Here is a 20,311-nt window from a genome sequence, read left to right as displayed (position 1 = left end):
GGGAACCCTGAGGAAATCCCTTTCCTTCAATTTCACGCTCCCCAACAACTGTCCCTGTCCCAACCCCTCCACCAAAACCCACCAGCAAGGGAGCCTGAAGTTCAGCAGCAGATCTTAATCATCCAACGGTGCTCTATTTAAACTGGGAAAATGTTTCTGAATAGGCAATGGATATCCCCAACCTTTTGCTTGCTCCACATCAGGTAGTAGCAGACATGTACTGTGAGGCAGGACTGATTGTTTGCAATTCCCATCAAGTCCAATCACAGGCTGATCTTGATAAATTTCCTATTTACTGGCCTTACTCAGAACAGATAATGATATCTCCCAATGAAATAAAGGAAGCCGAGTCCTTGACTCTTATCACTTAGAAAGATCCAAAACATATAACAATACCTAAAAAGAGCTGCTCTCCTAATGATAGAAATAGAATTGTATTAGGGAGGTATGATTTCTATTCAAGTGATAGAAAACATTCTTCATCATTGGGGATTAATTACATATTAAACATTTATTTGGTAATGGGGTAAAGAGAATTGTTTTAATCGTGCAGTACATTCCTTGTGGTTTGATCTAGTACAGATGGAGCCAGGAGCGCTAATGATTTCAATATTGTGTGTTGCACAACACAACATTGAGAGAGCCAAGGCCACAATTTGCAGGAGTTTATTACTTTTAAAGTAATATTTTCAACGGAAAATTGAAACAGTAGCTTTGTACATTTAAATTTCCCACCTGAATCGTGAACACAGAAAATTAAGTCTGCAAATGGGAGGAATCGCAATTGGCTCATAGTTGGCAGCCGTGCTGGGAATATTTACATGTTTAATATTGTCTCACGAACAATTTCCAAAAGAAAAATAATTCTAATAACTGTAACCTGATAGCACGGAAACACAGGTTATTGGGAAAATGACACAAATTTCAATTAATGTCAATCTCATCTATTCGTAATATACTTTCATCTCTGTGCTCTTTAGGACATATCTAATTACTTTTTTTGCACTCTACACTTGAAACCTTCCTGCTGAGGCAGGCTTACACTTTTGGGGGCCCCGTGCTCACCCTCTTTGCGGGGCTCCATTTCATGCCCTGCCCTCTGGTGTTGTGGCAGCCCACCCCCAACAAGGTCAAACTCTGCCCCCAACAAGGTCGAACTCTGCCCCCAACAATTTTGCATTCCTACCCCAATGACATCAATGCTCTCCTGACCCCACCACCCTCAACTCACACAATGCAAGGCACAGACACCCCAAATCCCACTCTCGTCGCCCGGTCTGGCTGCTGCTGACACTCAGCCCTGCCTAGCCTCTGGCTGTGGTCGAGTGGCCCCGCTCCTGCGGGCCGCTGCTCACTGATTCCCCCGAGACACGGCACTGACGCTTGCCTGGCCGTCTTCACACCTTCTGACTGCTGCGCTGCTCGCCTCTAGGCTCTCGCTCGGGAGGCCAGGCCTCGAGCCACGATGGCCACTGGTGCTCCTGGCTGGCTGCTGCTGCTGGCTATCAGACGTGGTGGTCTCTTGTTCTTTTTGGTTGATTGCCCACCCGCCCTCCTCAGCTTTGACCTGGAAGTCGAGTGTCAGCCCGCTGCTCCATTCTATGGCCAATGGCCAGCACCTCCTCCCCGCCTCACTAAAAACATCGCAGCAGAGACGGACTCACTTTTGGGGACACATAGAGTCTCCCCTCTGTATGGCTCCATTGGCCAGGAGTCCCGTGCTGCAGCACTTGTGTGTTTCATTGCAAGTCCGCCTTTGTTTCCCTGGTAACCTTTCTACAAATCTGTAACTGGGAGGAGGGTAAAAAAGGTCCACCTTACTTCCCTTCTTACCCCCGGTCTTTTCATTTCTCACTTAATGGTGTCCCCTGGTCCTTGAAGCCTCCACCACAAATGGACAAGGTGCCATGATCAACTATTGTTAACCCTCTTTTAAGAAAAGCTGAACATTGCGAATTATGGTACAATGACATTTGCCGGCCGCACCTTGCATCATATCTTGGAGAGACACATCGAAGCACTTTGATTCCTTTAAGCATTGAAACTTTTAAACAGTGGCAGTAAATTCAGAAGTGCTAGCAGCTTTAATGCGGTTACTTGCAAGTTTTAGATCACGTATAGCTGGAATGTACTAATCTCCTGTAAACTATTCATTAATAATTATCTTCTGTAAAGTTACCTTAGTCCAGAAGATCGTTTTACAACAAGATAAGCATCCACCGCGTAGCAGAACAGCCACCAGAAGGTGGCACTATAGAACAGTTGAATCCAAATCTGCTGGGCAACATGGATAAAGAATGCTTCAGTTGTTGGCGGAATGAAACAAATTTGCATTGTTAGTTATTATAGAGTGATAATAGGAAGAGCTAGAAATGTAAAAACTTGTTTTGATATCTTAACTGAAAAGAGGTTAGGGATAAATGTTTACACCAGTATTAAAGCTTCAGTAGCAGATCGATCGTACTCACAGCGCTGGTGACACAGAAAGCTGCTGGCCATGATTCAGTTCCATTAACTGAGATTCTTGTAACAAAATCTGGGAAGCCAAGCCACACTGATGCTCTGGTTATTATTCCTTAAAAGAAAGAGGCATACCTTAATTTGAGGGAATATTGAGCACACAGCAAAAAGCTACATTAAGGTAGGGGGCGGGGTGGGCGATGCAAAATCATTTAGAAGATGCTGAACAGAGCTTTGAGTCAATTAAGATGCATCTGAATGTATTGGGACTTCAATAGAAAAACAATTTGCTATATTTGATTGTAATAATAATAATCGTTATTATTGTCACAAATAGGCTTACATTAACACTGCAATGAAGTTACTGTGAAAAGCCCCTAGTTGCCACGTCCCGGCACCTGTTCAGGAACACAGAGGGAGAATTCAGAATGTCCAATTCACCTAACAAACACGTCTTTCGGGTCTTGTGGGAGGAAACCGGAGCACCCGGGAGGAAACCCACGCAGACACAGGGAGAACATTCAGACTCCGCACAGACAGTGACCCAAGCCGGGAATCGAACCTGGGACCCTGGCGCAGTGCTAACCACTGTGCTACCGTGCCGCCTGTCACATACTGTAAGGAACTTACGTTGAAATCGGAGTCACTGTTCGGAAACAGCAGCTCCCAGTGGGCCGGCTGGGAAATGGCGGCACACGTGAAGCTTGTTCATTTTCACCGCTGTAGGCCAAGAACCGATCCCGTGCACACGTGCAGAAGGAAAAAGTGAAATGGCCCAGCTTCTGTCGTGATACGACAGACTTCTTTCAGAAACTCAGCACCCGTGGACCAGTTGAACCAGGAACATTCCTTGTCATAATGGACGTCTCGGCACTCTACACCAGCATCCCCCATGACGACGGCATTGCTGCAACAGCCTCAGTAATCAACACCCACAACTGCCAATCTCCAGACGCAATTCTGCAACTCATCTGCTTCCTTCTGGATCACGTCTTCACAACAGGTTCTTCATCCAGACACACAGAACAACAATGGGGACCACATTCGCATCTCAATATGCCAACATCTTCATGCACAAGTTTGAACAAGACCTCCTCACCGCATAGGACCTTCAACCCATGTTAGACACCAGAAACATCTTTTTCCTTTGGACACACGGCGAATAATTACTGAAACTACTACACAATGACATCAATAAGTTCCATCCCACCATCAGACTCACCATGGACTACTCTCCAGAAACGGTTGCATGCTTGGACACACTCATCTCCATCAAGGAAGGTCACCTCAGCACTTCGCTTTACAGCAAGCCCACGGATAACCACACGATACTCCATTTCTCCAGCTTCCACCTTAAACACATTAAAGAAGCCATCCCCGATGGACAAGGCCTCCGTATATACAGGATCTGCTCAGACGAGGAGGAGCGTCACAGACGTCTACAGACGCTGAAAGATGCCCTCGTATAAACAGGATATGGCGCTCGACTCATCAATCGACAGTTCTAACGCGCCACAGCAAAAGAATCTCACCAACCACCTCAGAAGACAAACACGAGACACAACCTGGGGCTGGTTTAGCACAGTGGGCTAAACAGCTGGCTTGTAATGCAGAACAATGCCTGCAGCGCGGGTTTCAATTCCTGTACCGGCCTCCCCAAACAGGCACCGGAATGTGGTGACTAGGGGCTTTTCACAGTAACTTCATTGAAGCCTACTTGTGACAATAAGCTATTATTGTTATTACCCTTCGTCGTCCAGTACTTCCCCAGAGCGGAGAAACTACGACACCTTCTTTGCAGCCTTCAACACGTCATCGATGACGGCGAACATCTTGCCAAGGTCATCCCACACCCCCACTACTTGCCTTCAAACAACCACGCAACCTCAAACAAACCATTGTTTGCAGCAAACTACCCAGCTTTCAGAACAGTGACCACGACACCACACAACCCTGCCATGGCAATCTCTGCAAGACGTGCCAGATCATCGACATGGGTACCACCATTACATGTGAGAACACCACCCACCAGGTATGTGGTACATACCCGTGCGACACGGCCAACATCGTCTACCTCATACGCTGCAGGAAAGGATTTCCCGAAGCGTGGTACATTGGCGAGACCATGAAGACGCTGCGACATCAGATGAGTGGACACGCGACAATCGTCAGGCAGGAATGTTCCCTTTCAGTCGGGGAACACTTCAGCAGTCAAGGGCATTCAGCCTCTGATCTTCGGGTAAGCATTCTCCAAGGCGGCCTTCAGGAAGTGCAACAACGCAAAATCGTCGAGCAGAAACTTATAGCCAAGTTCTGCACACATGAATACGGTCTCAACCGGGACCTTGGATTCATGTCGCATTACATTCACCCCCCCACCCTCTGGCCTGGGCTTGCAAAATCTTACCAACTGTCTGGGCTTGAGGCAATTCACACCTCTTGAACCTGTGATTATCCCTCGCTCTGGATCTGTAAAGACTTAATTACTTGCAAAGGCTCGCATTCAAAGTATCATCTTGCATCTTTGACTTTGTCTATAGATATGTTTCTGGAACCTACCTCTTCATTCACCTGAGGAAGGAGCAGCGCTGCGAAAGCTAGTGATTCGAAACAAACCTGTTGGACTTTAACCTGGTGTTGTAAGACTTCTTACTGAAGTCAGATGATGTTATAGAATTATAGAGTCAACATTTTACAGCACAGGAAGATGCTCTTCTTGTTTGTAGTGGCCATCAAGTACCTATCTATTCTCATCCCATTTTCCAGCACTTGGTCCGTAGCCTTGTATGCTATTGTGCTCATCTAAATGCTTCTTATGTTGTGAGGGTTCCCGCCTCTACCACCCTTTCAGGCAGTGAATTCCAGATCCCCACCACCCTTCGAGTGAAAAGGTTTTTCCTCAAACCCCCTTAAAATCTCTTGCCCATTCCCTTAAATCTATCCCTCAACTAAGGGGAAAGGTTTCTCCCGATACATACACCTCAATCAGGTCCCCACTCAGCCTTCTCTGCTCGAAAGATAACAACCCCAGCCTAATCAGCCTATCTTCGTAGCTGAAGCACTCCAGCCCAGGCAACATCCTGGTGAACCTCCTCTGCACCCTCTCTAGTGCAATCACTTCCTTCCTATGGTGTGGCGACCAGAACTGCACACAGTACTCTAGTTGTGGCCTAACAAGTGTATTACACATCTCCATCATAACCTCCCGGCTGTTATATTCTGTACATGCAACCCAAGGTCGCTCTGTACTTCTGAGTGTCCTACCATTCATTGTGCATTCTCTTGCTTTGTTAGTCCTCCAAAAATGCATCACCTCACATGTTTCAGGGATCAATTGCACTTGCCAGTGTTCTGCCCATTTGACCAGGGCGTCTAGGTCATAGAGTCATAGATGTTTACTCTTCGGCCCAGCTTGTCCATGCCGCCCAGTTTCCATCACTAAGCTAGTCCCACTTGCACGCATTTGGCCCATATCCCTCCATACCCACATTACCCATGTACTGTCTAACTGCTTTTTAAAGGAAAAAATTGTATCCATGTCTACCACTGCCTCTGGCAGCCTGTTCCAGATGCTCACCACCGTGTGTGTGACAAAATGTCATTCTGTAATCTATGACTTTCCTCCTGCTATTTACCACACCACCAACTTTTGCTTCATCTGTGAACGTACTGATTATACCACCCATGTTCCTGCCCAGATCATTAATGTATACTAAAAATAGAAAGGGACCCAGCACCGATCCCTGTGGTACACCACTGGACACAGGTTTCCAGTCACTAAAACGACCTTCGACCGGCACCCGCTACCTCGTGCCACTAAGCCAATTTTGCAACCAATTTGCCAAATTGCCCTAGATACCATGGGCTCTTACCTTCTTGAACAGTTTCCTATGAGGGACCTTGTCAAAGGCCTTACTGACATCTATGTAGGCTACATCAACTGCACTGTCCTAGTCACCTCTGTCATAATATACACCAGTATATCATGGTGCAGACACACACTGGGACCAATCAACATACACAACACCGCAGCCACAACACCGCAGCCAATCACCAGTGAGAGCACACACACTATAAAGACAGGGGGCATCAGAGTTCCCGCTCATTCGAGTAGCAGATAGCTAGGAGCACAGAGCTCACAGCCTGCAACACAGACATTCACCATGTGCTGAGTGCATCAACTGGTTAGGACAAGGCAAAGGTCTTTAGTTAAAGCTGGTATCGTATTTACCCACAGTTCAAGTATGTTTAAATAGTTAATCTTTTAATAAAATAGTGTTGCACTACTTCAAGTGTTGGTGACCTGTATGTGATCCAGAACACCCAACACATCATGATACCAGGAGTGGTTGCATACTAGCACTTCTTAGACCTACCTGCAAGTGATCTGCCTTCCGCCAGCATTCCGTCATTCTGCAACATGGACATCAACCCGCCGCTCCGCATCACCGGCAACCTCGGGGCCAACTGGAAGATTTTCAACCAGCGCTTCCAGCTCTACCTCAAAGCCACGGACAGGGAGGGCGCCTCAGACACCAGAAAGATTGCTCTTCTCCTCTCCACGGCCGGGGACCATGCCATCCATATTTTTAACTCTCTCACCTTTGCAGATGACGAAGACAAGACGAAGTTCAAGACTGTTCTCGTCAAATTTGACACTCACTGCAGCGTAGAGGTGAATGCAAGTTTTGAACGCTACGTGTTCCAGCAGCGTTTGCAGGGTAAGGACGAACCTTTCCAATCCTGTTTAACGCACCTCCGCATCCTTGCGCAATCTTGCAGCTACGGGCCCACCTCCGACTCCATGATATGCAACCAGATCGTTTTTGGTGTTCAGTCGGAGCCCCTACGTCAGCAGCTCCTCAAAGTAAAGCAACTCACCCTAGCGACCGCCATCGAGACCGGTGTCCTACATGAAAATGCCACCAATCGGTACTCCCGTAACAAGCGGCTGAAACGGTGCGGCAAGGTCCCCACGAGGCGGAACGGGTCCAAGTGATTGAACACCTCCAGGGCGTCAGCCTGGATGAGGGCGGCCATTTCGCGCGCTTTTCGCGGACTCCCGAGCTTGTACGCACCAAACGAGGGGACAGCGGCATGGAGGAACGTAATGTGCAGACGCGCACCATGCCGGACCGCACCGCGCATGCGCGGTGGCGCAGCGAACGTGCTGACGTCACGACGTGCGGCAACTGTGGCTCCGCCCATTTAAAGCGGCAATGCCCCGCAAAATCTCGACAATGCCTACGATGTGGAAGACTTGGCCACTATGCTGCCTGCTGTCGAGCAGCTCAGCCTTCCAATTCATAATCGTTTCAGCCAGCCTCGCAGGAATGTTCGGGCAATTCAACCCACGGTCACTGAGTCCGATGCGGACCTCCCACACAGCAGTGACACCGAGGACCCGAAGGTGCCTTTTCGAGTCGGTGTCGTAACGAAAAACAGGCTGTCCCCGAAGCAAAGACACCAGCCGCTGTCGGTAAACAGCATCGATCCAGACAATGAGTGGTGTGCCACCCTGACGGGCAACCGGTCCCAAATACGATTCCACCTGGACACTGGTGCCTCCGCCAATCTCAAGGCGTGGTCTGCTTTCCAAAGCCTTCGTGTCAAACCAACCATTCTCCCATCGGCCTGCCAACTATTGGACTACAGTGGCAACATCATTCCTGCTACCGGCTCATGCCAACTCGAAGTGACGCACAAGTCACGAAAAGCCATCCTTCCTTTCAAAATCGTGGGCTCCTCGAAGGACTCCCTGTTTGGCGCACAGGCCTGCAAATTGCTAACCTCGTTCAAAGAGTTCACTCTCTCTCCTGATGACACGTCTGCCTTCCAGGATGCTGACTTCAGAGCGCATCTCAACGCCATCATTGACCAGCACCGCAACGTCTTCGAAGGCATGGGCACGCTCCCATATACTTACAAGATCATACTCAAACAGAACGCCACGCCTGTGGTGCATGCACCTCGCAGATTCCCAGCACCCCTCAAGGACCACCTCAAGCAGCAGCTGCAGGACCTCCAAGACCAAGGAGTGATCTCCAGAGTTACGGAACCAACCGACTGGGTCAGTTCCATGGTGTGTGTAAAGAAGCCTTCCGGCGAGCTCAGAATCTGCATTGATCCAAAGGATCTGAATCGCAACATAATGAGGGAGCATTACCCAATCCCCAAGCGCGAAGAGATCACATGCGAGATGACTCGGGCCAAGCTCTTCACCAAACTTGACGCCTCGAAAGGATTCTGGCAAATTCAACTAGACAGATCCAGCAGGAAACGGTGTACCTTTAACACCCCTTTTGGCAGATATTGTTACAATAGGATGCCATTGGTGATCATATCGCGTCAGAAGTATTCCACAGGATCATGGAACAAATGATGGACGGCATTGAAGGTGTTCGCATCTATGTTGACGACATAATCATTTGGTCCACCACCCCGCAGGAGCATATCAGTCGCCTCCAGCGCGTGTTCAAACGCATACGGGAGCAGGGCCTACGCCTCAACAGAGCCAAATGCTCCTTCGGCCAGACGGAACTCAAATTCCTAGGGGACCACATCTCCCAGTTGGGTGTGCGGCAGGATGTGGACACGGTGGCGGCTATCACAGCCATGAAAAAGCCAGAGGACAAGAAGGCGGTCCTCCGATTTCTGGGCATGGTCAACTTCCTAGGGAGGTTCATCCCTAACCTCGCCTCTCATACCACAGCTCTCAGGAACCTGGTCAGGAAGATGACAGATTTCCAATGGCTTCCGGCCCACGAGAGCGAATGGACAGAGCTTAAAACCAAACTTACCACGGCCCCGGTATTGGCCTTTTTTGATCCAGCGAAAGAGACAAAAATTTTGACCGATGCCAGCCAATCTGGCATTGGGGCAGTGCTCCTGCAACGCGATGAGGCCTCATCATGAGCCCCCGTTGCATATGCGTCACGCGCCATGACCCCCACGGAACAGCGCTACGCGCAGATAGAAAAGGAGTGCCTGGGCCTGTTGACCGGTGTTGTCAAATTTCATGTGTACGGCCTTCCCCAATTCACCGTCGAGACCGACCATCGCCCGCTGGTCAATATAATACAAAAAGACTTGAACGACATGACGCCTCGCCTCCAGCGCATTCTGCTCAAACACCAGCGACACGACTTTCAGCTCGTATACACCCCGGGCAAAGACCTGATCATAGCCGACGTTCTGTCCAGGGCAGTCAACACCCAGTGTGACCCAGCGGGATTCGTCTGCCAGGTTGACGCCCATGTGGCCTTCGTGGCCTCCAATCTACCAGCCACGGATGAACGCCTCGTCCAAATTCGCCGCGAGACAGCGGCTGACCCCCTGCTACAGCATGTCATGTGCCACTTAACAGACGGGTGGCTCAAGGGCCAATGCTCGCAGTTCTACAACATCAGAGACGATCTGGCGGTAGTCGATGGTGTCCTTCTGAAGCTGGACCGCATTGTTATCCCGCACAGCATGCGCCAGTTCGTCTTGGAACAGCTACACGAGGGCCATCTTGGCGTGGAGAAGTGCCGCCGACGGGCCCGACAGGCAGTGTACTGGCCCGACATCAATGACGACATCGCCAACACAGTGCTCAACTGCCCCACCTGTCAGCAGTTCCAGCCGGCCCAACCACGTGAGACCCTACAGCCCCATGAGTTGGTCACGTCCCCTTGGTCCAAGGTCGGCATCGACTGGGCAGGGACTATGTTCTGATTGTAGACTTTTTTTCAAACTACCCGGAGGTGGTACGTTTGCACGACATCACATCGTCTGCAGTCATCCGTGCCTGTAAGGACACCTTTGCTCGTCACGGCATCCCACTCAGTGATGTCGGACAATGGCCCCTGCTTCGCAAGCCAGGAATGGTCCAACTTTGCCAGGAGGTACAACTTTGTGCATGTGACATCCAGTCCCCTGTACCCCCAATCCAATGGCAAAGCGGAGAAGGGCATCCACATAGTCAAACGGCTCCTCTGCAAGGCTGCCGATGCGGGATCCAACTTCTACCTCTCCCTGCTGGCCTATCGCTCGGACCCACTGTCCACTGGCCTGTCGCCAGCCCAGCTGCTCATGGGTCGCACCCGGAGGACGACGGTGCCGTCCATTCACGTCCCAGACCTCGACCACGTTCCAGTCCTTCAACGAATGCAACTGTCTTGTGCACAGCACAAGGCGGCTCATGACGCCCGTGCAGCTGATCTCCCTGCTCTGGCTCCAGATGACAACGTCCGCATTCATCTTCCGGATGGTGACTGGTCTGCAACTGCTGTGGTTCTTCGGCAGGTGGCTCCCCTCTCGTTCCTGGTTCATCTACCGGATGGTCCTATTCTGCACCGTAATCGGCGTGCCCTTCGTCTCGTTCCGTGCTCGCTACGTGATCCTCTGCCAGTGCCAAGCCCTCCTGTTGTCCCTGACCTGGACTATGCAGAGATTCCGGTTACTCTGCATCCTCCTCACTCTGATGCAGTCCAGCCCGCTCCTCAGCTGGTGGCTCCTGACCCACCCTTGAGGCGGTCAACCAGGATTTGTCACCCACCTCAGAGACTTAATTTGTGAACTTTGCACTAATGGACTCTCTGGTCTGTTCTTCCGTTTAATCGTTCAAGTGGTTTGTATATAGTGTTCATCTCGTTATTTGTGTGACACACTGTTTTTTTCTGCACCACACACCTTCCCATGTAAATAGCTTAGTTTTATGTACATAGTCCTGTAAATATTTCGCACACACGTAGTCAGGAACATTCACCATACACTATTTATTGTCACGCAGGCACATTTTTTTATATAAAAGGGGGGATGTCATAATATACACCAGTATATCATGGTGCAGACACACACTGATGGACACACAGTGGGACCAATCAACATACACAACACCACAGCCAATCACCAGTGAGAGAGCACACACACTATAAAGACAGGGGGCATCAGAGTTCCCGCTCATTCGAGTAGCAGCTAGCTAGGAGCACAGAACTCACAGCCTGCAACACAGACATTCACCATGTGCTGAGTGCATCAACTGGTTAGGACAAGGCAAAGGTCTTTAGTTAAAGCTGGTGTCATATTTACCCACAGTTCAAGTATGTTTAACTAGTTAACCTTTTAATAAAATAGTGTTGCACTACTTCAAGTGTTGGTGACCTGTATGTGATCCAGAACACCCAACACATCAACCTCCTAGAAAAATTCAATCAAATTTATTAGACATGATCTCCCCTTGACAAAGCCCATGCTGACTATCCTTGATTAGTCCTTGCCTCTCCAAATGGAGATTCATTCTGTCCCTCAGAATTTGTTCTGATCATTTCACTACCACTGATGATAGACTCACTGGCCTGTAATTGCCTAGTTCATCCCTACTTCACTTCATGAATATGGTACCACATTAGCTGTCCTCCAGTCCTCTGGCACCTCACCGGAGGATTTCAAAATTAACACGAGAGCCCCTGCAATCTCTTCTCTTGCCTTACACAGCAGCTTAGGATATATCTCGTGGGGTCCACGTACATAGGTCCCTCAAAGTTGCAACCCAGGTTGATAGGGTTGTTAAGAAGGCGTATGGTGTGTTGGCTTCCATTAACAGGGGGAGTTTAAGAGCCGCAAGGTTTTGCTGCAGCTTTATAAAACCCTAGTTAGACCACACTTGGAATATTGTATCCAGTTATGGTCGCCTCATTATAGGAAGGATGTGGATGCTTTGGAGAGGGTACAGAGGAGATTTAGCAGGATGCTGCCTGGGCTGGAGGGCATGTCTTATGAAGAAAGGTTGAGGGAGCTAGGGCTTTTCTCACTGGAGCGAAGAAGGCAGAGGTGGTACAAGGTGATGGGAGGCATGGATAGAGTGGATAGCCAGAGACTTTTCCCCAGGGTGGAAATGGCTGAGGGGACATAATTTTAAAGTGATTGGAGGAAGGTACAGGGGAGATGTCAGAGGTAGGTTCTTTACACAGAGAGTGGTGTGTGTGTGGAATGCACTGCCAGCGGAGACGGTGGAGGTGGTGGAGTCAGAGTCATTAGGGACATTTAAGCGACTCTTAGGCACATGGACAGCAGTAAATTGAAGGGGTGTAGGTTAGGCTGATCTTAGATTAGGATAAGTGGTTGGCACAACATCATGGGCTGAAGGACCTGTACTGTGCTGTACTCTGTTCTATATCATCTGGGCCCGGGGATTCATCCCGCTAAAAGCTCCTCCCTCTGTTCAATTATATCACAGTCCCCCTCCCTGCTTTCTATGCCTACATTGTCCTTCTCCATGGTGAACACAGATGCAAAATATTTATTTAATACCCCACCTATGACTTTCGACTCCACACACAGGTTGACACTTGGGTGCCAAATAGACCCTACTGCTTCCCTAGTCATCCTCTTGCTCTTAATATACTCATAAACACCTTGGGATTTTTCTTTATTTTCCCCGCCAGAGGCTTTTCATGTCCCCGCCACCCACTTTGCTCTTCTGATTTCTAAGCACCCCCCTGCACTTTCTACTGTAGCCATCTGGGATGGCCACTTCCCGATTACAAAATGGACACTTTGCAAAGATTGCAGGGAAAATGGACAATGCTGAGAAAACAAGAAGTTCAGGGTTCGTCTGCATATTGGAGCCGCAGCTCCCAGACAAGCCCAAAACTGCAAACCATTAGCATACTAATGGCCCATCTCCGGGGACAAAAGCGTAACATTTGAGTAACCGATACTAAGGCAGACACCCCAGCGCCAGAGGAGACCAGAACAATGCAGGCCAACGGCCACCTAGGACACGCCCAGCCATCAGGGCACCCACCCCTTTATTGGAGGAAATCAATAGGAACGATCGAGAAACGGCCCAATTAATTGGGGCCAAGTTCAAGGCCCGCCCAAAAGCGCGCAAAGCACCTTTGGGTATAAGGATCTCCCAAGAGAGAATCACTCTCTTGGCTCCGGCTCTCACCGAGGAGAGACCTGCCCAACAGCTGCACCAGAACAAGTAAGTCCAAGGTCAACGCACGCTACCAGACAGATGCTCCTAGCTGTTATTCCGTACCAGTTCCACCCCAGCAGCCTCAGAACCGAACAACGGCCATTGTTCCTCTAACTGAGTGGGCGCCCGAAGCTAAGTATAGGCTTTAGCAGTCGTGATAGTTTAGTCTGTAGTATTTGTGCATGAGTATATTTAACTGTATGTGTAAATAAATAAGCATTTGACTTTGAACTAACGAACTGGTGTATCGAGTCTTTGATCAGTATTCGATTTGAACCTTGTGGCGGTATCGAACGATACCTGGCGACTCTAGAGCAAAACGTAATTAGAATTAAGGAAGGCGACCATATTGACCGCCATCTTCAGAGCCAAATAAAGAGAACACAAATTAGCAACACTACACTTCTCCAATGCATCCACTGTTTGCAACCCTCTGTATTCCTCCTGTTGCTGATCCAGTTGTGTATTTCCCTTGACATCCAGGATCTCCGGACTTTTGTTCCCACCCTTTACAGGAACATGACGGTCCTGTACACTCTCTCTTTCATTTTTGAATGACTTCAACTGCTCCGATGTGGATTTTCCTACAAGTAGCTGCACCCTTTCCACTTTGGCCAGATCCTGACTTATCCTATTAAAGTCAGCCTTCCCCCAATTCAGAATCTTTATTTCCATTCAAGTAGATTAACTTCACTACAATGATTAGAATGCTTTTAATCTGACTTTTGTTTTCCGAATACTTTAGCCTCATTCGTGCAAGTAGTCTGATTGACATCATTTACTTTATTCTGCCAAAAGAATTACACAATAGTAAGAAAGCATTTCTAAAATATCTTCAATGATCTCAGAATGGTCTAAAGTTTGCTTGAAGGTTCACAAACCCTGTACTGCAGGCTATTGCCAAAGCAAATAAAGCATGTTTCACCAGAATGATAAAATAGAAAACTAAAAAAAAAGGCTGTCTCTGTGTTAACCTTGGCGAGGCCTCATTTAGACTACTTTAGTCCAGGATTTTCCAAACTGCGGGTTGCGACCCACGGGTGCGGGCTGTGGCGTTTCCAATCACAGGAGAAGCGCCCAACAGCCATGAGCAGCTTTTAAGAATGACGGCCACAACCAGCATTAAAGTTGGAAATGCCAGCCACGACTGGCCTTTAAATGCGAACGATATAGTCTTCCCGTCAGAAGCAGTGGCAGAGAGCAGGTTATGCATCCGGCACATACACACTGATGTCATGTGCCCTGTAGGTCCTTGCATTTGGTGGGAAATCACAAAGCAGAGATTCCCCCATTTTCTAGCTGTGTGCGAGCAAGCAACAGGACTGTAAAGAACTGAAGATTCATCATTTTGTTACAAGGAAGAGAGGGCCAGGGATTCAAGAGGCCAGGATCTCACAACTGATCTGCTGGAGAGAGCTGCTGAGGAAAGTCTACAACAGGACAAAGCAGTGCAGGTGTTAACTGTATACAGAGCTCCAGACCTCTGCTGAACAGCCTACTAAGAAGAAACGTAAACTGGGAACAAAGCAGTATAAAGATGATTTCTTGAGGTATGGTTTTGTTAATTGTGCCAATGCAAATCAGGATGCAAAGCCCATGTGCGTTATACGTGGGGACATACTGGAAAATGAGAGTTGGATGCTAACTATGTCTGACCTTGCAGAGATATTTTCAATTCTAAATGTACTGAGCCTCAAATTGCAAGGGAAGGATGATGATTGCTTTCAGCAATGAAGAAATAGCTGCTTTCCAGAAGTTACTGAAAGTTTGGTAAGTGCGAATACAAAGCCAAAACTACTACATGTTCCCACACTGCTGCAATGCATCAAAGAAAACAATGTTAGTAAGGCAACTGTAATTAGACTGGCAAGCCGTATTCAGTTGCATCTGGCGGCACTGATCAACAGTTGTCGCCATTACTTTCCTGCGGAGAAGTTTCAGATTTTGAAAGAGAAAAGGTGGGTGAAGAATCCTTTTGAGTTCGAGGCGCCAGTCAATTATTAACTCACAGCTGACTCTAAATGAAGAGACTGAACTTCTACGCCTCACCTGTGACCGCACATGAAAAATATGCCACAAGTCCATGAGACTGTCAGCATTCTGGATTGGCGTCTACCAAGAATTATCCAGGCTGAGTAAAACAAGCATTTTGTTGCTATTGCCCTTCACAATGACCTACACATGCGTTCCATCCTCACAAAGATGAAGACAGCACAAAGGAACCAGCGGAACTGTCCACCAGATATGCACATTGCCATCTCTCCCTGTGAACCTGATTGGAGTGAGGTCATGAGGACCAAACATGCTCACCTGTCGCATTAAAGTGAAGCGGAAATGGTGGGTCGCAAAGATTGGCCGGTGTGAGTCACGAAGGTTGGCTGGTTGGGAAAAGTGGCTCCGGGAAAAAAAGTTGAGAAAGCACTGCTCTAGTCTATAATTTTGGATCTCATTTCATGATGGATGATATAGAGCCCATGGAAATGGTTCAGGGAGGGATCATTACATTTGTTGCTAGTTTAAAAAAAGATCCATGATACGCTGAGAGAAGTGGGCTTTAATTCCAGAAATGTGTGGGCCTGAAGAAAATTATGATTATACAGCACAAAAGGCCACTTGCCCCATCATGCCTGTGCCAAATCTTTCAGAGTGTTACTTAGTTAGTCCCACTCCCTGGATCTTTCCCCATAGCACTGCATTTTTCCTTTTCAAGAGTATATCCAATTTTCTTTGGAAGTTATTGTGAATCTGTTTCCACCATCCACTCAGACAGTGAATTCCAGACATCTCACTTGTGTGAAAATTAGATTAGAGCTAGAAAAAACTAAAAAGATTAGTTTTGGATAGGTTGGGAGGGCTAGGGGGCATGGATGGAATGGGTACATTCATCCCTCGAATTAAATCAGCAAAAAGGGACAATGTAATTAAGCTTTAACACACAGTCAGTAAAGACATCAGATACAAAGTGTCCAGCATGGACCATTAACCCAGAGACAATAGAGAGTTCTGATGAGACTGAATATGGAGATAAGAGGTACCCAGATACCAGCTGTCCTTGGACATACATTGGCTCTCCAATCGTAAGACTGTGGTACACGGGAGGGAAAACATGATTGGACAAATTCCTTTTCATCAGGATTTGAGTCAGTCATGTGTCAACAATGATGTAAGGGCATGAACAGGATTCACAGATAAATATAATTCTACAGATCTGCAGATAAATATAATTCTCAATTGCTACTTGTAAACTACTACTCAAATACTGCCTCATACTTAGGTCAAATGAAAAAATAAATCAATGCAGCATCACCTTTGATCTACTATCAAAATCAAGGGGTTACTATTGACCAGAAAGTTAACTGGACTAGTCATACAATTTTTAAAAAATTCATTTATGGGATATGGGCATCACTGGCTAGGCCAGCATGTATTGCCCATTGCGTGGTGAGCTGCCTTCTTGAACCATTGCAATCCTTGTTGTGTAGGTACATCCACAGTGCTGTTAGGGAGGGAATTCCAGTATTTTGATCCAGTGTCAGTGAAGCATTTCCAGATCAAGATGGTCGGTGGCTTGGAGGGGAACTTCCAGTGGTGGTGGTGTTCCCATGTGTCTGCTGACCTTGTGCTTCTAGACGGTAGCAGTCATGGATTTGGAAGCGCTGCATAGTCAGAGATTAGGAATTCTGTGGCGAGTAACTCACCTCCCGACTCCCCAAAGCCTGTCCACAATCTACAAGGCACAAGTGTGATGGAATACTCTCCCTTGTGTGGATGAGTGCAGCTCCAAAAACACTCAAGAAGCTTGACACCATCCAGGACAAAACAGCCCACTTGATTGGCACCCAATCCACAAACATTGAATCCCACCACACCCAACAAACTGTAGCAGCCATCGACAAGAGGCACTGAAGAAATTCACCAAGGCAGCACTTTCCAAACCCAAAACAGCACTTTCTAAACCCATGACAGTTACCATCTAGAAAGACTAGGGCAGGAGATACCTGGGAACATCACAGCCTGGAGGTTCCCCCCTTAAGCCACTCACCATCCTGACCTGGATATATATTGCCATTCCTTAATTGTCACTGGGTCAAAATCCTGGAACCCTTCCCTAACTGCACAGTGGTGTACCTATACCACAAAGACTGCAGCAGTTCAAAGGGGCAGCTCAGCACCACATTCTCAAGGACAATTGCTATACGGAATGGGATAGAGAATCTGGTGAACTGGTGCGACGACAACAATCTCTCCCTCAATGTCAACAAAACAAAGGAGATTTCATCGACTTCAGGAAGCGTAGTGGAGAACATGCCCCTGTCTACATCAATGGGAACGAAGTAGAAAGGGTCGAGAGCTTCAAGTTTTTAGTTGTCCAGATCACCAACAACCTGTCCTGATCCCCCCATGCCCACACTATAGTTAAGAAAGCCCACCAACGCCTACTTTCTCAGAAGACTAAGGAAATTTGACATGTCACCTACGACTCACCAACTTCTACAGATGCAGCATAGAAAGCATTCTTCCTGGTTGTATCACAGCTTGGTATGGATCCTGCTCTGCCCAAGACCTCAGGAAAGTACAAAAGGTCGTGAATGTAGCCCAGTCCATCACGGAAACCAGCCTCTTATCCATTGACTCTGTCTACAATTCCCGCTGCCTCGGAAAGGCAGCCAGCATAATTAAGGACCCCACGCACCCCGGACATGCTCTCTTCCACCTTCTTCCGTCTGGAAAAAGATAACAAAGTTAGAGGTCACGTACCAACCGATTCAAGAACAGCTTCTTCCCTACTACCATCAGACTTTTGAATGGACCTAACTCGTACTAAGTTGATCTTTTCTCTACACCTTGCTATAACTGTAACATATTCTGCAGTCTCTCTTTCCTTCCCTATGTACGGTATGCATTGTCTGTATAACATGCAAGAAACAATACTTTTCACTGTATACCAATACATGTGACAATAATAAATCAAATCAAAATTAGGGATGGGCCGGTCTAACCAGTGACACCCATATCTGGCGGAATTTATTTGTTTAAAACTTGGAAGCCATTCAAAAAACATACGTTGTTCCTAGCCCTCCCAACTACGTAAAGAACCACGAAAGACCTGGGGAGGTAGTCCAAAGAGGGGCTCTAATCTTCAGAACATAGACATAGAACATACAGTGCAGAAGGAGATCATTTGGCCCATCATGTCTGCACCGACCCACTTAAGCCCTCACTTCCACCCTATCTCCGTAACCCAATAACCCCTCCTAACCTTTTTTGGACACTAAGGGCAATTTAGCATGTCCAATCCACCTAACCTGCACGCCTTTGGATTGTGGGAGCACCCAGAGGAAACCCACGCAGACATGGGGAGAATGTGCAGACTCCGCACAGACAGTGACCCAGCGGGGGATCAAACCTGGGACCCTGGCGCTGTGAAGCCACAGTGCTAGCCACTTGTGCTACCGTGCTGCCCAACATGTTGCTGTTTCAGTGCGTGAATTTGAGGATTTAAGTAGCTGTAATGAGGAGCAACTCAATGTATAGTCTGAGGGGAGAAAGAAGGGAAAATATTGCAGGGAGAATCACAAGGCATGGCTTGGCGGTTCATAGCTTTCTTTATAAATTTTAGAGCACCCAATTCATTTTTTCCAATTAAGGGGCAATTTAGCGCTGCCAATCCACCAAACCTGCACATCTTTGGGTTGTGGGGATGAACCCACGCAAACATTGGGGAGCATGTGCAAACTCCCCATGGACAGTGACCCAGAGGCGGGGTCGAACCTGGTCCTCGGTGCCATGAGACAGCAGTGCTATCCACTGTGCCACCGTGCTGCCCGTTGGCGGTTCATAGCTGATGGGAATTTCAGATAAGAGAGTTTCAATGAAAAGGCTGAAATATTAGCATGCCCATGTTTTCAGCTTTCTCCACAGGTTAGACATCGACAATTCTACAGGCCAGCCCAGAGGGCGGCATGGTAGCACAGTGGTTAGCACTGTTGCTTCACAGCTCCAGGGTCCCAGGTTAGATTCCCGGCTTGGGTCACTGTCTGTGCGGAGTCAGCACATTCTCCCCATGTCTGCGTCAGTTTCCTCCGGGTGCTCCGGTTTCCTCCCACAAGTCCCCAAAAACCCGCTTGTTAGGTAACTTGGATATTCGGAATTCTCCCTCTGTGTACCCAAACAGGCGTCGGAGTGTGGCGACTGGGAATTTCACAGTAACTTCATTGCAGTGTTAATGTAAGCTACTTGTGACAATAATAAAGATTATTAATCTCAGAACAGAGCGAGAACTAAGCCTCGGATCAACCGCTACGTGGTATTTGTAATCACAGAAACAGACCATTCAACCCTACAGGCTCATGCTCCATACATGCCTTTCCCTTCTTCATCAGCATAATCTCTATTCCTTTCATACTTTGTGTGTTTCCCTAGCTTCCCCTTAAATAAATCTATACTATTCACCTCAAACATGGTAGCAAGTTTCACTTTCTAACCACTCTCTGGGTAAAGTGATTTCTCTTTATTAACGAATATCTTTGTTGGTGGTCTCTAGTGGTCCTGCCCACAAGTGCAAAGTTCCAAAACATTGGTTAGGCCTCAACTGAAGAACTGTGTCCAATTCTGGGCACTGCACTTTCGGGAGGAAGGGGGTCAAGACTGGAGAGGGGACGGTTAGCACTGCTGCTTCATAGCTCCAGGGATCCGGGTTTAAATCCAACCTTGGGTGACTGTGTGGAGTTTGCACATTCTCCTAATGTCTGCGTGGGTTTTCTCCGAGTGTTCCAGTTTCCTCCCACTGTTCAATGATATGCAGGTTAGGTGGATTGTCCATGATTAACGCGCAGGGTTACAGGGATAGGGCGGGGGTCTTGGTAGAGTGCTCTTTTGGAGGGT

The 20,311-nt window shown here is 47.9% G+C and overlaps 1 protein-coding gene across 1 annotated transcript in view; it reads right to left on the bottom strand.

The window, feature by feature from the left end:
• Nucleotides 1–20,311, bottom strand: part of gpr143 (G protein-coupled receptor 143) — a 120,813-nt gene that overhangs the window by 85,926 nt on the left and 14,576 nt on the right. The window contains exons 2-3 of the mRNA XM_072477107.1: nucleotides 2,469–2,575; nucleotides 2,180–2,274 (exon numbers count right to left, since the gene is read on the bottom strand). Of these exons, the coding sequence (XP_072333208.1) occupies nucleotides 2,180–2,274; nucleotides 2,469–2,575 (202 nt within the window). The remainder of the gene's footprint in view (nucleotides 1–2,179; nucleotides 2,275–2,468; nucleotides 2,576–20,311) is intronic.

This window comes from Scyliorhinus torazame, chromosome 15 (genome assembly GCF_047496885.1).
Source record: "Scyliorhinus torazame isolate Kashiwa2021f chromosome 15, sScyTor2.1, whole genome shotgun sequence".
Classification (NCBI taxonomy): Eukaryota; Metazoa; Chordata; class Chondrichthyes; order Carcharhiniformes; family Scyliorhinidae; genus Scyliorhinus; species Scyliorhinus torazame.
Note: the sequence above shows the minus strand (reverse complement) of the source record. Positions and strands in the feature narration are given on the sequence as shown.